Raw genomic sequence first — 24,305 nt, forward strand, 5'->3', positions numbered from 1 at the left:
AGGAGGCAGAGACAGGAGAACCCCATGAGCTCAGGAGTTCAGCCTGAGCAAGAGGGAAACCCCATCTCTACTAAAAATGGAGGGGAAAGAAAAGAAAAGAAAATGGAGTGCAGTGAGCAGATAGAAGGATCAGGGCTGAATAACCCTGGGGCTTGGGGTGGCCCATCAGCATCCCCTGGGACCCCCGCCTCTCCACTGCTCACAGAGCAGGAGGAAATAGCCAAAGGAAAGGCGGAGAAGGGAACAGGCAGAGCCGGGGCCACGGGGAGGCGGGCGCAGCTTCCTCCCGCGGGAGGCTGGACCGAAACCAACCCAACCTCCTACATAGCTCTGGAGCCAGGGCAGAGAGACAGAAGCAGCAAGTTACCAGGGAGACAGGCACTTGGAGTTTGGGGCTGACTTGGAGCAGGACTCCTAGCCCAAACCTAGACAGGGGTGCTGTCCAGTGTGGACCAAGAAGCACTGACCCAGTGCCTGGAGTCTGTGCCTTTGCATCCCCTGCTGTGGCTGACCTGCTGCCTCCTCCGGGAGTTCCTGGTAAGCCTGCACCCTTTGCCCTGCTGAGCTTCAGGGCCTGAGATTTAATTAGGCGCTGGGACTCGCGACAGCACAGCCTAGGCGTGGGATCCAGGGTAGGTAAGTTTGGATGAAGTAAGAAAGGGGCATCTGGAGGGAACCTGGGGTCACATTCTTAGAGGCAATAGCAATGCTGTAGAGCCAAAGTAGGTGTACAGGGGTGGGACGGGGTCTAACAGCAATCTTCAGAGAGCCAGGCACGTGGCTGGAGCCATGTGTAGGTGTGTTGAATGAGTGATCAGAGGAGTCGAAAGGGTCAAACCTCCCTGATGGGTCAGAGATGTAGAGAACAAGAGAAAGACAGACCCAACCATCACCAAGCCCTATTTCCACTCTCTGAGGGAAACAGAGGAGAACAGAGAGAGAGAAAGAAGTGTGGTAAGAGACAGTGCCGTGACAGGTCTCAGAGCTGGAGAGAGGGATGGAGCCACAAATAAAGACAAATTTCAACATGTGTCAGCAGGAGAATGCAGGGAAAAGGGAGGGGAGCAACCCTGGAGTGACAAGGAGAAGCAGGAGTGAGAATGAGAGCCAGAAGGGGCCGGAGAGGAGCAGACCACGGGAGAGAAAGGGCTTCAGAGAGGCCGGCGGCAGAGACCTACATGGGCTGGCTGTGGGGTGGCGAGGAATCCAGAGGGGAGATGTCTTGAAGCCCAGGTTCAAGGGTGACAGGGACACGCCATGTGTTGGGGCAGTGTTTCTGGGATGAAGGCCTGGCTGGAGATGGGTGTTGGAAGAAATAAAGAGTCTTTAGATAGGGAGGAACTGGGCTGGACGCCCTGCGGCACTCACCTCTGGCCTCCCTCCCACCTGTCTTCCTGCCCTGGCTATGTTGTCCTCAGAGGCAAGGCTGGGCTTGCTTGTGGGCACTGGGGAAAAAGGGATTCTTAGAATACTAAGGTTGGCTGGGCTGCAGCCACAGGGACTCCAGGAGGACACAGCCACAGCTTGGGGACTATTATGGCAGGAAGGGTGGGGTGGAAGCTTTCTCTCCGGGGGCCCCACAAAACAGATGAGAATGAGGTCAGATTTGGGTTGGGTTGGTTTGAGGTGGGGTGGGATGGAAGGGCCATGGAGAAAGCAAATTCCTGGTCGGCCTTGGCTTGGTATTGGATGGGAGGGTTGGGTGGGAAGTAGCTAGAAACTATGGATGTACGGATGTACTGCTCCTGTCCCTCAGCCCCCACTACCTCTCATGACTATTTTTCTTGGCCCTAAGGGGCCAACCTCTGGACTATTCTCTACTATCCCCCTGACCTTCCACACATATAGGACACTGACCCCAGCATCTGTACCTGGGACCACCAGAAGCCACTCTACCCTAGCCTTGCTTCCTAGACCCATCCTGGGCTGTGGCCAGGCTCATGTGGCATTGAGGGATGTGGGAACACAGGGAGGGGTAGGATATGGAGCCTGCAGTCTGGAGCCTGGAAGAGTCCCAGGCCCAGCTCACCAAGAGAAAGGGGACAGTTGTCCCAGCCAGGGGCAGACACCAGAGAGGAGTGAGGATCAGCTCTGGCTCTAGCAGAGCCCCTCCATCAACCTTCCATGTGCCCATAGGCAACAGGCAGAGCATCTCTGTCTGTGCAAGGACAGGCCATTTGCACAGTGTGATTCAGAGACCCCACTTTCCTACCTCTGCACTTTGCTCAGGAAGGCCCTGCCCACGTCCCATTCTGGTGAAATTTGCATTGTTCTTCAACTCCAACTGCCAACTCCTCCAGGAAGCCTTCCTGATTCTCCTAGCTGGAGGTAACGGCTCCTGCTAGCTCCCATATGCTGTTCTACCCTCTATTTGTGGTTCATCCTGCCTTGTTTCCAGTGTTCTTGCTGTTGCTGCCTCCAGCTCTTCTGCGTCCAAATGTGAACTATTCTAGGGCACATAGGAGGGGCAAGGGGAAGAACCTCGGATTCAGATCTCAGCTCTGCATCACTAGCTTTATGAGAATTCAGGGAAACATATTCACCCTTTTTTAGTAGGTGAGGAAACAGACATTCACAGAGGGCAAGTGACTAGCCCAAGGTCACCTAACAAGTAAGAAGCAGAGTGGAAGCCAGAATCCAGGTCTGCCTGACACCAAAGCACTTTCCTGTCTGTGCCATTGTCTTTGGGCTTTCTCTTCCCTTTCACAGACCCCACACAGGATGAGTATTCCAGAGGAGGAAAGAGCATTGCAAATGCTTGGAGAAGTGATTGTACCTGGCAATGTGTATGTGAGGACAGTGAGCTGCCAGTGCAGTTGGAGCAGCGGGTTACCAGGGAATGTCATGGGAAATTTAGCCAAAGAAGTTGATGGGGTCCAAGAGGCAATGAGAGGGGGGCAGTGGCTGTGCTTTGGTGGCCTAGAGAATCTGGGTCCCAGGAATATCCGTAACAGCTCTGCTCATGCATGCAGCACTCTTGTGAGTACAAAGTACTGTGATGTGCATTTTATAAGTGAGGAAACTAAGGCTCAGAGGAGTCCAGTTATTGCTCAAGACCATGCAGCTAGTCAGTACAGAGCCAGAGCTCAAAGTCAAGCCCTGTACTCCAGTAAGGGCCTTTTCTTGCCTTCCCTTGCCCCTCTTTTCTTTTTTTTTTTTTTTTTTTGTTTTTGGCTGGGGCTGGGTTTGAACCCGCCACCTCCGGCATATGGGACCGGCGCCCTACTCCTTGAGCCACAGGCGCCACCCCCCTTGCCCCTCTTTTCTAACAAGTCTGTACTAAAGACTCCAATGCGTCCAGCTTGTGCCTGGTGAACACGAGCTGAAGGGGGCTGGATCTGTAAGGAACTTGCCCTAGTCCCTCTCTAAACCCCTGGGTCTCTGGTGCCAAAACAGCTTTAAGACAATTATCTGGATTCCCTTGTATTTGGAGGACTGGAGATTAATGATATAGAGTGAAATGGAACAATATGGGCCTCTTAAGGGGCCAGTTTAAGCCCAGAGAGGGCACTGGGACTATACGGAAAGAAAGGCAGTGTGGCCTTGGGCCAATAGCTGCGTATCACTAATCCTCAGGCTCCTGGTTTTAGGCCTAAGGAGACTGGTCTGAGGCCCCCCCGCCCCCATAGGCTCAGGGCTCATCCCCCCACCCCCAGGCTGTAGTCACTGTTTTTAAGGTCATCATGGATCTAGCCAGGGCCAGAACTGGGAACAGAAAGTCCCAGCATGGAGTCCCTGACCCAGCTTGGAAACTACCAGAAACTGCCTGGCCCTCTCCCCGACCCTGCCACATCTTCCTCAAGAAGCAACAGCTGGAAGGCCACAACAGCTGGACCTCAAACATACTATTGTCCTCTCAACAGACCACCCAAGGGTCCTGCTAGAAGGAATTTCCCTAAAACGACAGCCAAGGTCAAAGCCTGGAGACTCCCGGCTGCCCCCTGCTGGGCTAGGTCGAACTGGGAGCTGAAGTGCTCAGGGCCTCACACAGCCCCTATCCCACCAGGCCCACCGTGGCAACCCCCTCCCACAGCCCCATGCCCAGCCTTCTCTTCTCCCTCATTCAGTTTAGCTCCACTCAATAATCATGTTCTTAAGCTGGGCCAGGCCTTGAAAGATAAGTGGTTTGCTGGGGAGGAATGACACTCCAGGCTGAGAGTACAGCATGTGCAAAGGCTTAGAGGTGGAAAAGAACATGATGAATCTGGGGAATGGCAAGAATCTGTAGAGGCCAGAGAATAATGTTCACCAGGGGTGGGCGTCCTTTGCAGATGAGGCCAGGAGCAGGCAGTGGGGGTGGGGCACACCCTTGTTGAGGGCCCCAGTGTACCAAGCAAAGGGTGTTTCCCTCTAATCCTACCCAACATGCTTTGAGGCACTATCTCTCATTTACAGAGAAGGAAAATGAGGCTTAGCGAGGCTAAATAAGCTGCCAAGGTCACACAGATACAATATGGCTAAACAAATATTTGAATCCAAAGTCTTTTGACACAGAGGGTTTCAGCAGGGACTTAACATGTTCCATCAGGACAGGAGGCCAGGATGACCTCTGGCCTGGGGGAGTTTACTATCTAATCGGGCTGAATTAGAGACACACAGATAATGAAAGCCGAGAGATCAGGTGCTACAGCCCAGAGAAGGGCTGAGGAAATCAGCCTGGGAGGGGTTTCTATAGAGGGAAAGATGGTTGATTTGGGCTGCAGGACCAAGGATCAGCAGGCTGAGGGCATAAGGGAAGCCCCATAGGAGGGGTGTGCGGCAGGGGCTCTCTGCCCTGGGGCTGGCGCCTCTCAGCCCAACACCTCTGGCAGAAGTGTCTGATATCATCTGGAGCGATTAAATTGCTCAATATCTGTTGCTGGGAATATTTCCCTTCTCAGACATGTTAGTGCTGGATGCTAGTGACTTTTCCAGTGACACCCCCTTGGTGCCTGGAACCCAACCTTTTGTGCCTCTCTCCTCAGTTGGGGCACAGGTGGGGATTTACTCTCGCTGGGCAACTTTGGCCACTTGCAGTTTCTGTGATCTCCTATCTACACATACCTCCCAGACTCACAGAGCTCCGTCTCTAGCCCTTTTCCTCTCTCCTGGAGCCTATGGCCTCCCAGGCTTTGCTCCAGGCCTGGGGGAATTTACCCCTTTCAGCTACCATATCCAATGTTGAATTCACACCACCCTATGATCCTAGATTTTAATAATAGTATACCTGTGCCCTGGCATGGTGGCTCATGCCTGTAATCCTAGCATTTTGGGAGGTCAAGATAGGAAAATTGCTTGAGGACAGGAGTTCAAGAATACCCTGGTCAACACGGTGAGACCCGGTCTCTACAAATAAGTAAAAATCAGCTGGGCATCCTGGATGGTACTTGTACTCCCAGCTACTCAGAAGGCTGAGGCAGGAGGATCACTTGAATCCAGGAGCTTGAGGCTGCACCACCGTACTCCAACCTGGATGACAGAGAGGGACCCTATCTCTAAAACAAAACAAAAATAAATAAATGTATAAACAAACATAAAATTATGGTGCACCCAAAGGGAAAGCTGTGCCTCTATGCCTCAAATTTGATAACCATGGCCTACAACCACACCCAAGCTGCCTTCAGCAAGTAAATTCACTGTTGAGGGGTTATAAAAAGTTGGCTTTATACCTTTCAGGGAGACAGGAATTACAGGTAAAGTCATAAATCTATACATGGAAGGACAGAAGGCATATGTACATTGGTTTGGCAAAAAAAGGTGGGACATCCCAAGGTGGGGGAGACTTACCGGTTATAGGTGGATTTGAAGGTTCTTCAGTTGACAATCGGCTGAAAGTTGGGCTTTTGTCTAATAGACCAAGAGTCAGAGAAAAGGAACACTTGAGTTAAAGATCAGGATCTGTTAATCAGAGACAAACTATTTGACTTAAGGCCAGTCAAGTGGTTTGTAATGTTTATTGAAATTCAGCAGGTAGTTCTTATCTAGCCTTTGGCCTGTTACTGAGTCTCAAAGGACATGTCTAAGAAGTGGGGGGGGTAGTGCCTATGGCTCAGTGGGTAGGGCGCCGGCCCCATATACCAAGGGTGGCGGGTTCAAACTCGACCCCGGCCAGCTAAAATAGCAGGGACAACTACAACAAAAAGTAGCTGGGTGTTGTGGCAGGTGCCTATAGTCCCAGCTACTCATGAAGCAAGAGAATCACCTAAGCCCAAGAGTCGGAGGTTGCTGTGAGTTCTGACACCACGGCACTCTATTGAGGGCAACAAAGTGAGACTCTGTCTCAAAAAAAAGAAGGGAGGGGGGCTTGATGGGGTCTGTCTGATCTCCTTTCTTGTAGTTAACAACTCAGTTTTAGGGAATCCCCATGGCCAAGAGGAGGTCCAGTCAGTCAGCCTCTAGGAGGAGCCTTAAGATTTAATTTTAGGCTCGGCACCTGTGGCTCAAGCAGCTAAGGCGCCAGCCACATACACCTGAGCTAGCGAGTTCAAATCCAGCCTGGGCCCGCCAAACAACAATGACGGCTGCAACCAAAAAATAGCCAGGCATTGCGGCAGGCACCTGTAGTCCCAGCTACCTGGGAGGTGGAGGCAAGAGAATCGCTTGAGCCCGAGAGTTGGAGGTTGCTGTGAGCTGTGAGGCCACAGCACTCTACCCAGGGTGACAGCTTGAGGCTCTGTCTCAAAAAAAATAAAAATAGATTTCATTTTAGTTCCCAATCCCCACAGCTGATTTTCTGCCTGGCCTTGGGGACCCCTCTCCCTACTCATGACTGTCCATCCCCAATGCCACTACCCGGCCAGCCCCACTACCATTCACTCCCCTGGACCTCACTCCTGCCTCTTTCCAGCCTCTGCCACCAGCCTGGCTTCCCTACTCTCCCCCACAGTCATGGTGTTCTTCCCAGAGGGCCATATACGACCTCCTCCATGTCCTGGGACAAAGCCTGAACTTCAGGCTGGTATTTAAGGTTTGTCACAGCCTGGCCCCTCCTCCTTCCCCAGCCTCACCTCCTGCCTCCATCTTAGTGCTCCAGCCTTATCAAACTATTGTCCCTGAACAATCTTTCACTTTCATATTTATGTCCTTTTCTCAGATTCTTCTTTCTTCAGGATAGCCTTCCAGAATGTTCCAGTTTAGCCTAGGGCTTTACTGCTGCGTTTCCAGTCTTCACACTCCCCGTATCACAGCACCGAGCACCCATCACTGTGATTCTGTGCTCAGAGTCTGCTGCAGCCTCCCATACACACCCTGGGAGCTCCCCTAGGGCAGGCCTGGGGCTGCTTGCCTCTGAATGTCCAGTGGACTGGCTCCAGGAACTGTCACAGTGTGTGGAATGAATCTTCATTCTTCCTTCTAAAACCAGCCAAGCACCAGTTATGTCCCAGCTGCAGTGACCCTGAGCAAGTCCTGGCACCCTCTGTCCCCATTCCCTCACCCCTTAAAGTGCCTAAATAGGCCTGCTTTCCTGTGCAGTGGACCCTCCAAGCTCAGTGTCACTGGAGGTCGTGGATGGGTAGGCCCACAGGCAAGTAGGCCCAAAGCTCAGGAGGAGGGCTGAGCAGTCACACCAGTGAGACTCCAACAGGATGAACTGCCATGTGCCGGCCTAGCTCCTTGGACCAGCTGAGTCCTGCTACGTGGGAATGTGGGCTCAGTGGTGTCAGATCTGCTGATCTTTCAAGAAAAACAAACAAACAGACAAAAAACAAAAAACAAAATCTGGAGTTTTATGTAAAATTTCTTGGATTTTTAAGTGTTGGCATCTGACTTAAAACACTTAGCAAGCAAGCATTGTACAAGCTCCCAAAACAGGTCCAAGGGCCAGATGTGCCTTCAGCCAGGAGAACTCCAGAAGGCGCCATTCAGGGGGTTTGGGGCCAGGGTCTTCTAGTTGTAACCTCTGCCTTGTATTTTGCCTCCACAGGGTCCTTTAATGGCCCTGGCACAGTGTGGGGGAGGGTATGGAAGAGAGGTCTTTCCTTCCCTAGCACAGGAAAATTATTCAGAGAAAACAAAGACACGTGTCTCATTGCAGCTGGTGAGGACTGTGGCAGGGCCAGGGCAGGGACAGGGTCGGGGAGGGACCAGGAGTGGTGGAGGGAAGCATACCAGAGGGTCTGTGCTGTTTCCAGGATCAGGAGTTGGTGGGGCTGAGCCTCCCACAGGAAGGAGAGTAATTATTTTAAGGCCTGGTGGCCAGACATAGAAATAGACTCCCTGGTGAGTTTGGGTCACTGGATGACAAAGCTGGCACTTGTGAAGCCCCTGGGCTGACAATGGGCATTCGTTATCCCTATGACCCTTATGCAGACTTGACAGGTAAGCATCATTATTCCTGTTTTTTACAGAGGCTTGGAGGGATCTAACTGCTGGCACAAGGGGACACCGGGTCTGAGTTGTCCCTGGTCTCATTCTCTGCTGAGGGAAACGCTGGCACATTCTGGAGAGAAAGCGTTCCCAGCCATCCTCCTCCAGGTGGCTGACTTGGAATTAGTTGCCTTCAGGGTGTGAGAACTCTCCCAGGCTCTGTCTGCATTTCTCAGCGCCTGTAGCCTTATTTCTCTTGAAAGTTCAAAGGTAGGCCTTGGTTGTGATTCCTGGACCATCATCACACTAAGGCAGCTGGTGAGGACAGTGGCAGGAACAGGGGAGCCATGTTTCTTTCTTACCCTTTCTCTTTCCCGGCCCTTGTCCATCTGTGCTCTCCTAGGCCATTAGAAGAGGGAATTGACCAACCAGTGAACTTGACTGACTAGGGTAGGGGCAAGAGAAATTTCCCCTTCATTATCTGAAGTTTTGCTGAAAAACTGACTCACCAAAGGCAGATTAATTGGAGAAAAGGCATATGAATTTCATTAACATGTACAGGGGAAATCGTAGAGCAGAAACCCAGCCCCTGATGGGGTTTAGAAGCTTATATACCATCATGGCAAAACAGGTTGTGGGATGGGAGAGAAGAATTCTGTTGAGAGGATCAGAGGAGAATGAGTGGATCAGAGAACCGAGATTTACTTGTATGTTACCTTGTGCTAGGGGCTTTTCAGGTGCTGTTACATTCTTCTCCTTGACTGGCCTTGATCTTAAGCAGATAAAGGAACTTCAACTTCATCCTGTGCTTAGGGAGAGAAGGTGGAGAGGAAGGCCGAGGAACCTTGAGACTTCTTCAGTTCAGCATGCCAAAGTGCCATATTTTGGAGTATCAGTTCTGGGCCTAAACACTAGCTGAAGGACATACTGGTACAATGACAGACTATTCCCAAATGGCCATCTTTGACAATTCATAGGAGGGAAGCCAGGCCATAATAAGACATGTCTACACAGGGACTGCCTTTGCTGTTGTTGCAGCCACCATCTTGTGGTTGCTATTGGGGGCCCAGGAGTCAGGCAGATCTGGGTTCCAGCCCAGGGTTTGCCATTTACTTTCTCCAACCCCAGACCCTAGAAAAGTCACTTCTCTAGGAGACCCCGTTTCTCATCCCTCGGAGAGTCACAGCAGCACCCTAGAATGTTGTGAGGAGGAAGGATGCCCAGCCTAGCCCTGTGCATGGTGGTGCACGTCTAAATCAAGCACCTGCTTCCCCTAAGAACATGCCCAGGACAAACTCCTCCATCCTATTAAGTAGGAATAAGGAAGAGGAGGAAGAGATGCTTTGTCTAGGAGTTTCTGTTGAGAAATAGATGCCGTTAGCTGTTTTGTCTACTAGGAGGAACAAAATGACCAGAAGGGGGCTTCCAAGAGGAAGAGGTGATGTGTCAAGGGGTCTCCAAGGACCAACCAAGCAACCAGAAAGGGATAGAAAGGCCACAGAATAGAGTTATGATCAAGGCTACAAAAGAAGGTCTTTGGAGAATGTACATAGTTGAGGTAGCAATGTCCTTAAGTGACCTAACCCCATTAGCATAGTAAAAATCACACCTACCTGCACCATGACAGTTTATAAGTGTCATAGCAACCCCCAGAAATTGCCATACAAGGACAGAAAAGGGGAAGGTTCACCTCTCTAGGAATTCTCCACCTTTGCCCAAGAAAAACCATAATATTCTACCCCCCACTTAACATAGAATTAGAGAATCAGCATAAGGGCAAGAAATCTTATTAAACTGAGGGTCTCCCCGACTTGCAGGGCTAAACTCATTCCATCTTTGGAACATTTGAACATTCTATGCTTTAATAAACTTTGGCACTTTGCTTGCTTGCATCTTCTTGGTCTGCTCATTTGTTCTATTGACTGGGTACCAGGAACCAAGAACCAGGAAACATGGGGACCTCACATCTGATCCCCACACCTGACAATCTGCAGGCTGTTCAGGGCTGGCTACTTCTGTGTGAGATGAAGGTGGATCTGAGGATGCTTGGTTGACTTCCCTCCCCCAGCCCTTCACTGTTGAACGTTAGCCCCATTCTCTGGTTCTAGATGTGGCAATGCTTGCCACCGGCACAAAGCAAGTCTGGAAGAAGGCAGATGTCTGTGGCAGGAGAACAGACAGCTGATGGAGGATGGCTGCCTGGCAGGGAAGCATGTAACATTCACTGAGCACCTACTACGGGCTGTTTCAATGCTGGGGCTTCCCAGATATGACCACCACAGTGTGTCTGAGAGGCAAAGGTCATTACTCTCTGGGATAAAGGAAATCACTGCTGCTCAAAGCTTTGGCAGTCCCACGGGAAAGTCAGAGTTTATGAAGAATTGGAAGTTTGTTTTGAAGCCCTTCAGTGCAGAGTAGGTGGTAGGTAGGGGGAGATTTGATTAGAATTGGGTAAAAACTTCTACACAACAGTTCAGGATTGGTAGAAGCAGCAAGACGAGGGTGTTGTGAAGAGAAGTCAAAGAATCTGAGAACAACACTTTATTTCCCTGGAAAAGTTAATTGGTCTTTCAGAAGTTCCTGCAATGAACAAATAAACGATGCAGTTGGGGGTAGACAGCCCGGGAAGAGGAAAAAATTGTTGTTGAAGACAGTGAAATAGCAAGGTCATGTGAATGCAGACCATAAGGTGTGGTTTGGGGTTTTAGGCCAGGCTGAATGTGGGGGTGGATGGTTTTGGTTCTCAGTAGATGCTTTCTGCACTGGGAAGGAGGGATTATAGTCCCTGCATATGGCAGGGGGCTTCAAACTTGCATCATTGAGTATCCTGGAGAGAGGGGGTTCAGTTCCTCAGGTCCTGTAATTGTCTGGGGCTTGGATGAGAGAGAGATGAGGCAGAGATGGATGGCTGGTGACATCAGAATGGAGGGGTCTGCTTGGAGGAGGACTAGATGTGTGTGGAAGGGGACAGGTCCAATTGGGCCTTGTTGCCTCAGAGTTGTTTGAAGATTTATCAGGAAAGGGGAGAGTGATGGCCCTTGGCAGGGACTTGCTGTGTACCAAGCACAGGACCAGGTGCCCTAGAGACCTAACATCCTTGACGTCGTGTATGAGAAGATATTTCTTTCCTCATCCATTGCAGTTCATGGCTGAGGCCCCTATAATAAAAAGACATATTAACAGGAGAAAAGCATGCATATTTACTTAATAAAAGTTTTCCATGCCATGGCCGACTTCAGAAATGAAGACCCCTTCAAATCAGAGAAACCTGTGTACTTTCTGCTAAGTTTGATGAAGCATACAGTGTGGAGAAGTGTGACTGGACCAACAGGGTAGAATCTAATGGTAGTAAACCAGGGGGAACTTAGCGAGACCTCTGTTCAGATTCTTTTTTTTTTTTTTTGTAGCGATAGAGTCTCACTTTATCGCCCTCGGTAGAGTGCTGCGGCGTCACACTGATCACAGCAACCTCCAACTCCTGGGCTTAGGCGATTCTCTTGCCTTAGCTTCCCGAGTAGCTAGGACTACAGGCGCCCGACTATTTTTTTGTTGCGGTTTGGCTTGGGGTGGGTTTGAAGCTGCCACCCTCGGTATATGGGGCCAGCATCCTACTCGCTGAGCCACAGGCGCCTCCCACTGTTCAGATTCTTTTCTGGGTCCTGTGTCTTCATAGCCAAGAATGTTCCTTTTCTTCAATACAGGGAGAATTATTCTTATGACCTGCTTCAGGGATACAGGGTAGGTATCCCTGTATAAAGGTCAAATAGTGACCTTCCTAGGTTTTATGACCTGCTTCTGCTATTTTCTCAAATGCCATGGTACAGTATTTTAGGGTAACATGTCTTGAACCCCACTAGTAGATCCTGTTATCTTCACCTTAGAAATGGAGAAATTGAGGCTCAGAAAGATTCAGAGGTGTGTTCAGGCCCACCCAGTGGGCTTACGGCAGAGCTAGGATTCCAACTCAGATGTGAGGACTTAAGGCCTATACTCAGCCCCACATTTCCCTGAGACTTGCTCTTTGCAGCAAGGAGGTGGCTCAGGGAGACAGAAGCCTGAGCCTTTCAGCAAAGAACAAGCAGAGGAAGGTAGTCCTCCCTGTCAGGTTGGTCTCTGAAACTCTGCCCCTCATCCCCCAGACTCAGTTGGCATGAAGAATGCTGATTCCTGCCCACAGGTAGCCTATGGAAGGAATATCTGACTGAGCAGATACCTGGGGGGAAAAAGGGTTTCTGGCAGACAGACTTTTAAGGCAATTTCATGACTGTCTTTGTGAAGACCTGCAAGGGAGATAGCTGACTGACAGCCTGAACAGACAGGTTTCCCAGAAAACACCAGACCACTGACTGGCTGGCTTACAAGCAGATGGACTTGGTGTGCCCGTATGAATGACCAGCCAGTAACTGACCAACAGACAGGCAGGCACACAGACCTATTGTCCGCCAGCTCCCGCTGTGGGCTCCCAGCCCTTGGAACCACTGGCTTACCTGGGACCCCAAAACCTAGCTGCCTACCTAGGAGAGAAAGGGACTTTTTTTTTAAAGTAGGGCCTGGCCCTCTGCCCCGCCCCTCATCCCCACAGGCGATGGCCAGCCCAGCCCAGGTTTACTCCCACAGCTGTCCCCTCCTCCTTTCAGGCCTTGCCCCTGATAAAGGCCTCACAGAACAGGGAAGGGCCTCAGTGGCCTTCCATGTGAGGAGGACACACAGCCCAGTTCTGTCCTCAGTCTGGGAGTCGGATGGTTTCCTGCCAGCTCCTGGGTAGGGCCCCCAACCCACAGGAAGGGCTTGGAGGGGACAGACAGCCTGCCTGACCAGGCCTACTGGGCAGTGGACTGACCACCACCACATGACTGCTGCTCTGAGCCACAGCGGTACTTTCCTCCCCTGCCAAGAAGTACAGGCTGTGGACTCTGCCCTCCAGAAACTGGTATATCTCTAAAGGAAAAATTATCTCAGGAAGGCCTTGAGCCTTGGCAGAAGAGGCTGAGATGGAAGATTCAGGGAGAACCAGAGGTGAGGTTGGCTGGAGTAGGAGCTCACCTGAGGAGGTGAGCAGGCTCTGGGAGTGGGTAGGCGAGAGGGTAGGGGTCAGAACTTAGGGCTACCTAAGTTTGGAGCACAGAGAAGATGCCTCTGATGTGCCCAGGAAGCCAAGCCAAGGGTCCAGGATCTGGCCTATAGCTGGGGAGCCCCATGTTCTGATCTGGCCCACTGACCTTCTGGCCCTCTCCCCATCCATTCCCTGGGCTTCCTTCAGAGCAGGAGCTGCAGGTCAGTGACTTCTGCCCTCCCCCACTCAGCTCCAACCCTGGTTGGCCTGGCCCCTTGGTGGGGCAGCGCTGCTTTCTACAAGGTGGCCTGGCTAGGTTTGGATGGGCCAAGACAGTGAAGAGCATTGTACTTCTCCCCCTCATCAGACCCAGACCAGGAGGAGCATGGGGCGAATGGTGGGTTTGACACCTGGGCTGAACCAACTTAGCCAGCAGAGCTGGTTCCTCTGAGCCTGGGTGTCCTTATCAGAAGAATAGAGATAATAAAGCACCATCAGTATGGAGCTGTGGGGAGGGCTCATGAGCAAGTGGTGGAAAGCATGTAGCCCAGAGTTTAGGCCAGAGCAGCTGGGCAGCTCATAAGCGGCCCCTCCTTCGCTACTGGGCGCCTGTGCTTTGAACCACCTTACTTCCTCTTTGCCTTCAAAGTGGACCCCTGCAGGTTCTCCCCGCCAATCCCCTTCCCTAGGCCAACCCCTCTTCCTTTCCCTATCAAAGGCGGTTTTATTACAATATCTCCTTGTTTCCTGAGTCCCCCTAAAGGGACTCCTCCCCAGCTATCTTCACTTCCACCTCCTCAGTCAAATTCCTTAAGCTGTTTATGTAGACATTTCTCCAAAGAAAATATACAAATGGCCAATAAGCACATGAAAACATGCTTGACATCATTGTCATTAGGGAAATGCAAATCAAAACTGCGCTGAGATACCATTTCACCCTCCTAGGCTGGCTATAATTGAAGAGACAGACGATAACAAGTAAAAACAAAGCTGCAGAGAATTGGAATGATCATACCCTGCGGGTGGGACTGTAAATGCAGCTACTGTGGAAAATAGTTTGGCAGTTCCTCAAAGATTTAAATGTAGAATTACCATGAGATCCAGCAATTCCATTTGTACATATATACCCAAGTGAGTTGAAAACATGTCTACATAAAAATTTGTACCTAAATGTTCATAATACCTGAAATAACCCAAATATCTGCCAGCTGATGAATGGATAAAGTAAATGTGATATATTCATGCAATGGAATATTATTCATTCATAAAAAAGGATGAAGTACTAATGCATGCTACAACACGAATGAACCTTGACAACATGACGTTAATTGAAAGAAGTCAGTCACAAATGAGCACATTTTAAAAAAATTTAAAAAACAAGAGCACATATTATGGATTTCCTTTATATGAGACATGCACTCTGGGCGAGTCTATGGAAACAGAAAGCAGATTGGTGGTTGCCAGGAGCTGGGAGGAGGGAGGAAGGGGAGGTGACCCCTAATGGTACGGACTTCTTGTGGGGGGGATGAAAATGTTCTAGCCTTGAATACTGGTTATGGTAGTATAGCTTTGTGAATGTCTGAAAACCTCTGGATTGTGTATTTTAAAAGGACAGGTTTTTTTTTTTTTTTTTTTTTGAGACAGAGCCTCAAGCTTTCGCCCTGGGTAGAGTGCTGTCGCATCACAGCTCACAGCCACCTCTAATTCCTGGGCTCAAGCGATTCTCTTGCCTCTGCCTCCCAAGTAGCTGGGACTACAGGCACCCACCACAACGCCTGGCTATTTTTTTGGTTGCAGCTGTCATTGTTTGGTGGGCCCGGGCTGGATTCGAACCCACCAGCTCAGGTGTATGTGCCTGGTGCCTTAGCCACTTGAGCCACAGGCACTTAGCCAAAAAAAGGACAGATTGCATGGCACGTGCGTTATATCTCAATTTTAAAAGTCCTCAGGTTTCCAGGTGCCTTTTATGAGGAGCACAGCACTACTCGGGGCAGTTTAGGACTCTGTGGCCCCCTCCCCAAGTTTGCCTTCCAGGCCTGGAGATGGAGTGAGAGTGTCCCCTGGGTCAGAGGACTCCTTAGGTCAGTTTTCAGGCTCCAGAAGGAGCTTGTTGAGTGAGGGGAAACTCCTGCCCCCGTGAGAGGAACGTGAAACAATGAAGAAGGCTTCCGGCAGGAAGTGGCGCCCCAGGAGGGGAGGAAGGCTAGGGAGGTCTGGCAGGTGGTTCCCATCTAAATGGAGGGGTGGAGTCTCCTAGGATATGACTTCCATGGTCCCCACAGACAGTGAGCTCAGGAAACCCTCTGAGCTCTAAAACTGACCCTAAAGGAGCTCAGTTTCCACTGACTGCAGGGAGTGGGATACTGGCAAGGTTACCATGGTTACTGTGAGAGGAGTGCCCACATGCCTAATAGGGGCCAAGACAGCTCTGCCTCCAGAGTCTTCACCCCCCTGTGCCTCTATTTGTCCAGGGGGGTGTTACACAGGATGAGCTCTGAGGTCTCTTCTGCTCGACCAGCAATGTGGTTTGATGGTATGATTTGGGGATTGGTTAGCTCTGTGATTACACGTGGGTAGCACCCTATGTGAGGGTTGGTATCTGTTCCGAACACACCTAGGAAAAGCCTCTATTCCTTGACTATGGACCGAGCCTTGGCCCTGCACCTGGCCCCAGACCCCCGATTCTAGACTGAACCAGACACATATAGGCCCAGACTTGGTCCCCAAGACCATGGCTATCTCATGACTGTAGCCCCAAGGGGGGCTGAGAGACTGTGTACGGCTAAACCCTACTGCTGAGGTCACTGCTTGCAGGTTTGTTGTGAGGGGAAGGCAGCAGCTTCTCCCTGGGAGGGAGGTTTATGCTGGAGCACAGTGAAGGTATGACACAGGTGATTTGGCCAGCGGGGGCACATGGAACACTCACCTCCTTGGAAGATCCTTTCTGTCACTGCGATCTAGGAGTCAGGAAGGCCAAAGGTGTTTTGACTATCAGGTTCTGCCCAACCACTAAGATCTCTTCCCCTGAAACACTTTGGTTCTGAGGTGTAGGCTGCTGGGTCAGGGCCATCCTCTGGGATTCCATCTCCACTCTCACCACCTGGATGTCTCCCTCAGGGTCAGAGGGTGAGAAGCCCCAGATGCCAGACAAGGAAACCAAGGCCATGGTGGGCACAGAAGACACACCTAGAAAAGCCAGCCCAGCTCAGGACTTGCAGCCAAGTGTGTTCCACAGCATCAAGGTACCTCTCCAGGACTGGCCAGGGCAGGGGCCTCTGAGCCGGGCAGAATTGAGGTGGCACCCTATGTGGGGGTTGGTATCTGGAGGGGTGGAGTCTCCTGGGATTGGACTTCAGGGGTTTCCACTGACAGTGAGCTCAGGAGACCCTGGGAGCTGCCTTTGAAGGAGCTCAGCTTCCTGTAATTGCAGGGTGCCATAGTTACCATGAGAAGAGCATCCACATACTGGCCTGTGTAATGTCAAGCAAGCCCTTCTCTGAGCCTTGGTTTCCTTGCCTGTAGAATGGGAAGCTGTGAGGATCAAAAGGATGACCCATAAAAGCACCCAGCTGGGTTTCAGGCACATGGAAAGTGCTCAGTACATATTCCCTCCTTCCAGAGAGGAGAGGGGCTGCTCTGGGGATGAGTCCCCTGTTTCTGGCTTTCCTAGAAAAGTAGAGAAGTGCCCTGAACCTGTTTGAATAGTGGGGGGGTCCCGTAAGCATCCTACTGGGCACCAGGCCCTGTGCCTCACACACCATCCTACTTGGTTCTTTTTTTATTTTATTTTATTTTTTTGAGACAGAGTCTCACTCTGTCCCCTAAGTAGAGTGCTGTGGTTTTATAGCTCACAACAACCTCAAACTGTTGGGCTCAAGTGATTCTCATGCCTCAGCCTCCCGAGTAGCTGGGACTACAGGCGCCGGCTATGACATCCAGCTAGTTTTTCTATTTTTAGTAGAGACCAAGTTTCGCTCCTGCTCAGGCTGGTCTCAAACTCCTGAGCTCAAGCATTCGACCTGCCTCAGCCTCCCAAAGGGCTGGGATTACAGGTGTGAGCCACCGCACTCTGCTTCCGCTTCCTACTTAGTTCTTGAAACAATCCTGGGAGGCACCACCATTGTCCTCATTGTACAGATAAGGAAACCAAGACTCAGAGAAACAGAGTGTATTTAAGCTCTGGCATAAATACTGTTTTTTAATTCTTAAAGCAAATTTTCCTTCTCAGGAAAATTCTTCAAGCATATTTTTCCTTCTGACAGTTTTTGTAGGAGGAAGACTACAGGCAGGCTGGGGTGTTTGGGGCAGGTGGGGGTGGGCAGCTTGGGGACCCAGTGTGTAGTGTGGTGGAACAGTGAAGAAGGGCCAGTCCATCCCAGGGGGAGTTCTGAGGGCCCGAGAGGGCTCCTACCACTCCTGGCCCTGTGAAGACCTCCTCTCAGTCGTGGGACTCTCTGGTAGCCCCCCAGGTCCCGGGGAGAGCTGTGTGAGAAGCCATGGGCTGGCTTCTCCAATAACAGACTCTCTTCTCTCTCCCTGTCTGCCTTTCTGTTTCTGTTTCTCTCTCTGCCTCTCTCCCTGTCCCTCTGTCTTCTTTGAACGCTCTCTCTTCTCTTGTTCGTCACTCCGCCTCCCTGTCTCTCCTGTGTGGGTCTCCTCTGGCTCTGTTTCCTCCACTGCTATCCCTTGCTCCTCTTGTCACCTCGGTCTCCCTCTCTTTCCCCACCTTCCCCTCCCTGTCCCCCCGCTGTCCCCCTGCACCTCTGCCCATTGCGTCTCCCCAACAGCTCTTCGTCCTGTGCCACGGTCTGCTGCAGCTGGCGCAGCTCATGATCTCTGGCTACCTCAAGAGCTCCATCTCCACGGTGGAGAAGCGCTTCGGCCTCTCCAGCCAGACTTCGGGGCTATTGGCTGCCTTCAACGAGGTACTGGCCCTGGCCCAGGGACAGAGGTGGACACTGGGGACGACTTGCACCCCCACCTCCTGCCAACCACCCCTCACTTTACTGCCATAAACCCTTCTCTTCCTGGTGTCCTTGGGCAACTCCTATCACACCCCCTAACCCCAAACCCCCAAACCTTGGAACATTTGCAACTGTCTTCTAAGACCTGACGATCCTCCCCTTGGAAGCACTCTACTTGGGATGTGGCATGTCTCAGTGCTACCCAGGGTCCCCACAACCACCCCCTCTCCCTTTGCTTCCTTTGCCTTTACAGGTACGCAGCTATCGCCTTGTCTAGAAAGGAATCAAAGAAAGTCACTTTAATAGTAGTCGGCTGAGCACAGTGGCTCACGCCTGTAATCCTAGCACTCTGATAGGCTGAGGTAGGAGGACCCCTTAAGCTCAGGAGTTCGAGCAGCCTGAGCAAGAGTGAGACCCCATCGCTACTAAAAATAGAAAAGTTAAGCAGGCTTTGTGGTGGGCACCTACTCAGGAAGCTGAGGTAGGAGGATCACCTGAACCCAGGGGTTTGAGGTTGCTGTGAGCTGTGACAGAACAGCACTCTAGCCTGGGGTAACAGAATGAGACTCTGTCTCAAAACAAACAAACAAAAAAACTGTAGTGAGGAGACTTAAGTTACTTCAAGGACAGCTCCTGCCAACCTTGGGGTTGGGGGAGGGAGGGACACCATGAAGTGTCTGTCCTCAGAATTGCCCAGGAATCTGCAGGCCTGCAGGGCCCACATCCAAGCAGAGAAGTAGATGAGCTGCTTTGGGTGGATTTGGAGATCAGAGTCCAGCTGTGCCCCAGATGTTCTTACCCAGCAGAACAGGAAGCTGTCTTTTTCCCCAGCCCTGGGCAGATTTTTGTGAAATTCTCTCTCCCTGGGTAGTGTGTCATATTCCTCCCAACCCAAGGCTTGCCCGGGTGCTTCTCAGCACTTGCCTTCAGGCCTCAGAGGTGGGAAGGGAAGTCCTTACCTTGCTCTGGGACCCCAGGAACATCACTCTGGGTCTTTAGGCCGCCTGTTCCATTTGACAAATGGGGCATGCTTATCTTTCCCAGGGTCAGTCCCCATCCGACCCCTCTGCTGACATTGCTCTCCTCCCCCAGGGAGGAGCCTGAGGCTCACCTGAGTCCCCAGCCAGGAAGCCACAGAGCAGATGCACCCCCAGATTGTGCCCCTGCCGTGCAAGCTCTCAAGCCCCCTCCAGCACCCATATCCTAGGATTGTGATCCTAAGGCTCAACATTCTAACCCTTGATCCTCTGACTTCAGAGTTTTTAAAATTTATTTCTCTCATTCGTGATGTGCCTGAAACTCAAAATGCCTTTCCTTGACTGCCCACCCTCTTCCATGTTCTAACACAGGGTGCAACCTGTGTTCCAATGTGAAATTGAACTTCTAGCTTTTTCCATTCTGCCCTCATTTCTCTCCCGTACTGGGGCAGTGGAGCCCTCCCTAGGAGGAACCAGAATCTATTTATAAGAGGGACTCAGATGTTTCTTATTCAGTCCATTCTACAGATGGTAACACTGAGGTTAGCAATGGAGACAAAGATAGTACAGTCCCCAGCTCTGGGTTCTGCTCTACTTTAATGAGTTTCCTTGTCCCTGTACAGGTGGGGAACACGGCTTTGATTGTGTTTGTGAGCTACTTTGGCAGCCGGGTACACCGGCCCCGACTGATCGGCTGTGGGGCTGTCCTTGTGGCCCTGGCAGGCCTGCTCATGACTCTGCCCCACTTCATCTCGGAGCCATACCGCTATGACCACGCCAGCCCTGGTAAGAGCGGGAGGTAGCAGGCAAGAGAGGACTGTGAGAAGCTGCCCTGGGGCACTGTGCACTGGGCCATCCATAGACCTCATCAGGCGGGATGAGCCCCAGCATCCCAGAGCCCCTTCTGGTTCTCTCTGATGAACTTGGGGAGTAGGGTAGGATCCAGGATAGGGCTTCTCTTGATGAGGACCTGCTTGTATGTCATTGTTTTGTTTTGTTTTTTGAGGTGGGAGTATATTTATAACACATCCTATTTAGGGTCTGGCATGTAGTAGTTAGTTCCTTAGGAAATGAATGCAGAATGATAAAAACAGTATCATATAGTATTTACTGTGCGCCAGACACTGCTCTGAGCACATCATTGTGTATTCATGCATTTCATTCTCACAAAATGCCAAGACATGGATGAAAGAAAGAATGTAGGAGTGAATGAACAAATAAAAAAAATGGAAGAATTTTAAACAAGAATAGTGAAACTATATTCAGCCCAGTGGGATTTTGTTGAGGGCTTACTTGACATATGGATGCCTGTCCCTTAGAGTATGACCCAGGCAACCTGAGCATTCACTTCATTTCTTTCTTCCCTCTCCTACATCACCCATCCATCCACCCATCTACTCCTCCCTTTACCTATTCATTCATTCATCTATCCACCCACCCACCTATCCACCCATTCATCCATTCACCCCTCCATCCATGCATTCACTTTCCCATTTATCTATCCATCTAGGCAATGGTCCACCCAGCAAACCCTTAATGCTGCCTATTTTGTGCCGGACGCTCTGAGGGAGACTCAGTCCTTGCCTTCAGGGAGCTCCCAATCTGGGAGAGGACACAAAGACAAACAAAACTCCCAGTGTGTCAATTGTGTGAGGGAAGCACAGAGGTGGGCCCTGTGCCCACACCACCCTAGACTGGCATCAGGGAAGACTTCCCAGGAGATGAGCTGTCAGAGAGCATCCTTCCTCCCTCCCCCTCCCACCAGCTCATGCCTCTGGAGCTCCCTATGTGCCAGGACCAGGGGATGGAAGGATGAAGCAGACATGACTCAGTAGAGTGTGGGACTGGCATGAGCACGGGCTACTTTGTTACGAGATAGAGAGCCCAGTCCCTGAGGAGGTGGCAGAGGGAGCCATCAGAGCCCCGAGGAGAGGAAGGACACTGGAAGGAGCTAGAGGAGATGGCAAATCAGAGGCAGCTCAGAGAGAAGGAAGGCAGTGCGGAGGGGGTGGGGTGGGCTGCAGAGGTAGGGAAGGGGAGCGCAGAGCATGCGTGAAGAATGCAGAGTGGTTGTCTAGGCCTAGGTGGAGACTTGTCAAGAGGACCACTTGCAAGACCAAAAGGACTACTGCCCCACATTTCCTTGCCCAGAATTTTAGGCAGGATCACACATGTTCTTCTTCATCCTCATTGCATGCAACATCCTCTGCCATAGGCTCCCTGAGACCCAAGTCCTTGGGCTGTCTGAGCCTCAGTCTTCACACTGGCCCAAAGAATGGGTCTCCAAGCCCTCAGTCTGCTCTAGCACTCCAGACTTTTTTATTCATTCATTCTGCATCTAATATTTAAGGCCTATTCTGTGCCAGGCCCTCTGAGAGGCCCTGGGGACAGTGGGGTGAAAAAGGCAGACACGATCTCTAATAGTCATTGTATGTAACATCTAGTAGGCAAAGGGCAGGCCGCGCTCGCCACTCACCACTGGTAAAGTTAACAACTCCTGAGTCTCAGAGAGGGGAAGAGCGCCCAGGCCCACCACCAGTAGAACTAAGGCACCCTCCTACAGCCCTGCCCTGGAGTCCCTGCTCTTATCTACTGAATTATTCTGCCTCTGAATTCCTTATCTCTGGAGAATGTTGTTCTAGAAGATTCATTTGAGAAATTAAGAAGCCAAGGCCCAGGCCGCCTCACTTGAAGGACTAAGTCTGGGTTCCTGACCTTGGTTCACAAGGCTCCTGGTGGAGCGGCACTGTGGGCTGGGCTGACACAGCTCAGAGTCCCTACTCTGTAAATGGAGGGCCACAGAGAAAGGCCACTTCTACACACATGTTAGGGCTAATAATAGTGCGTGGGTCTCCTCAAGTTTGCTCACCAAATATTGGTGAGCCTCAGGGAACAAATGTCTGATACTAATTTAAGAAATTATTTTCTGCACTCTATCTGTGTCCCAAGCTGACACTGAACCCTCCCTAAAGTGAGGGAGGGCTCCATAGCCCTCCACCAGATCCAGCCCCAGCCACCAGACCCTTCCCACCCCTGCCAGACCCTGCCTTTAGCGCTGGCCTTGCCCTCACACTTTGTGATCTAGGTATTCTGAGCTTCTCATCCTACCAACACGGTGCCCTTTCAAAGCCCTGGGTTTTGCCCATACTGTGACCTCTCCCTGGAACACCCCTCTCCTCCCTCTCTAGGAAATCACATTTGTTCTTCTGGATCCAGTTCAAACTCTACCTCCATTGACTGCCTCACCCCACCCAAGTTGCCATGGTGTTTTTAAATGTCTCTGGCCTGAAAGGTAGCATAGGGCCGTTTAAGAGCATGGACTCTGAAGCCCAACCATCCGGGTTCCAATACTGGCTCCAATCCCTTGCGTTGCAGTCCGAGCACCAGTTTCCTCACCTGTGAAATGGGGGTATTGAGAGCACATTTCCGTGAGGTTTATTGTGGGAATGAAATGATTTATGTACACAGCACTTAGAATAGTACCTTCCATCCAGTAGGTGCTATTTAAATCTTAGCTACTGTCCTCTTGTTTTTCATCATCATCTCTCAGAGGATACGCCAGAGGACTTCGAAGGTTCCCTGTGCCTTCCCACAACCTCGGCCCCAACACTAGCCCCCTCCAACAGCAGCTGTTCGAGCTACACAGAGGTCCGGCACATGACTGTGGTGGGAATAATGTTCATGGCGCAGACCCTGCTTGGCGTGGGCACTGTGCCCATTCAGCCCTTCGGCATCTCCTACATCGATGACTTTGCCCACAACAGAAACTCGCCCCTCTACCTCGGTAAGGGCTTGTGCACCCCTTGACCTCTGAGGATCAGGCCAGGCTCATGTAGGAGGAAAAGAGGCCCAGGGTGGGGGATGAGCATGGGAGTCCCTGACCTCTGCCCTACCTGGCCGGTAGAGGTCTGGAGAAGCCCTGGACAGTTCTCCAGCCCAGACTGGGGGGAAGCAGTGTTGTTCTCATCTAAGACCAGGCAGGCATTGATCTGCTAAGGGAAGACAGGGCCGGAGGGGCCTGACCTAGGCTTTGTGTTACAGGCATCCTGTTTGCAGTGACCACGATGGGGCCAGGCATGGCCTATGGGCTGGGTGGCCTCATGTTACGCCTTTATGTGGACATTGACCGGATGCCAGAAGGTGAGTCCCCCGGGACACACAGACACTAGCTAACTGCTGGTCTCATAGAGACACAGATCCAGGGCACCAAAGCTCAAATTCTAGTAGCACCACTGACCTTGGACATGCCCCTTAACCTCCCTGAGCCTCAGCTCTCTTATCTTTGAGATAACCTCTGTCCTGCCTATCTCCCAAAGCTATAGTCGGTGTCAGTGATATGGTAGAGATAAACTATAGAGTGCCCTCAGATGAGGAGTTGTGATTGCTGTTACTGCTATTATTAGGAGTCATCACCCTGTCCCACCTTCCACATGCTGTGGGGTGACAGAAGAACATACTCTCTTAGCCCGTAGGGAGCTCCTGTCTTTAGGGAAAAACAAGACTCAGGTAAAGCTGAGAGGACAATGGCACATGGCAGAGAACTTCTGGAACAGGATTTAGTGACTCAATGTGTTACCTTGTGCCTTACTCAGATGGGACATTCCGGATGACTTCTGAGAACACTTCTTATTCTGACTACCTCAGAGTCTAGGAAACTGCCAAGGGCACCTCTTGGGAAATGGTGGTTAGCTGTTGGTTAGAGTGGGCTGACAAGTAGGACTTACCTAGCTGCTGGTTAGAGTAGGCCAATGAGTGGGACTGAAGCTTGGTCTGAGGGGCCAGGAGGAGATTCACGTCAGAACATGTCGCTGCAGCTTCTCAGCTGCCTGCTTGTCATACCAAGCAGTGCTGAACCTCCAGGTGTGCCTTCAGCCACTCCGAAGTCCTTTCTGCCTGGAGACTTTCCAGCAGGCCCTGACTAGCTCAGGTGACCCTGGTGTGGCTGGATGAATGTGCAGATGCTGCTTCCTGTTCTCCAGCTTTTGTCCATAGACACCTCCAGCAGGACAAGTCTGCACAGCTCTG

General features: G+C 51.3%; 1 protein-coding gene across 4 annotated transcripts in view; it reads left to right on the forward strand.

The window, feature by feature from the left end:
• The first annotated feature begins 396 nt into the window (after positions 1–396).
• SLCO2B1 (solute carrier organic anion transporter family member 2B1) overlaps positions 397–24,305 on the forward strand; it is a 56,800-nt gene continuing 32,891 nt past the window's right edge. The window contains exons 1-6 of one of the 4 annotated variants that reach the window (XM_053560922.1): positions 397–636; positions 16,457–16,581; positions 18,127–18,264; positions 19,904–20,066; positions 22,831–23,064; positions 23,322–23,420. In XM_053560922.1, coding sequence (XP_053416897.1) covers positions 16,480–16,581; positions 18,127–18,264; positions 19,904–20,066; positions 22,831–23,064; positions 23,322–23,420 — 736 coding nt within the window. In that variant the 5' untranslated portion in view covers positions 397–636; positions 16,457–16,479. Of the gene's footprint in view, positions 637–12,942; positions 13,338–16,456; positions 16,582–18,126; positions 18,265–19,903; positions 20,067–22,830; positions 23,065–23,321; positions 23,421–24,305 lie in introns of those variants that run through there. The other 3 variants (XM_053560923.1, XM_053560921.1, XM_053560924.1) reach the window with 3 other exon arrangements.

Source organism: Nycticebus coucang, chromosome 14 (assembly GCF_027406575.1).
Source record: "Nycticebus coucang isolate mNycCou1 chromosome 14, mNycCou1.pri, whole genome shotgun sequence".
In the NCBI taxonomy this organism is placed as follows: Eukaryota; Metazoa; Chordata; class Mammalia; order Primates; family Lorisidae; genus Nycticebus; species Nycticebus coucang.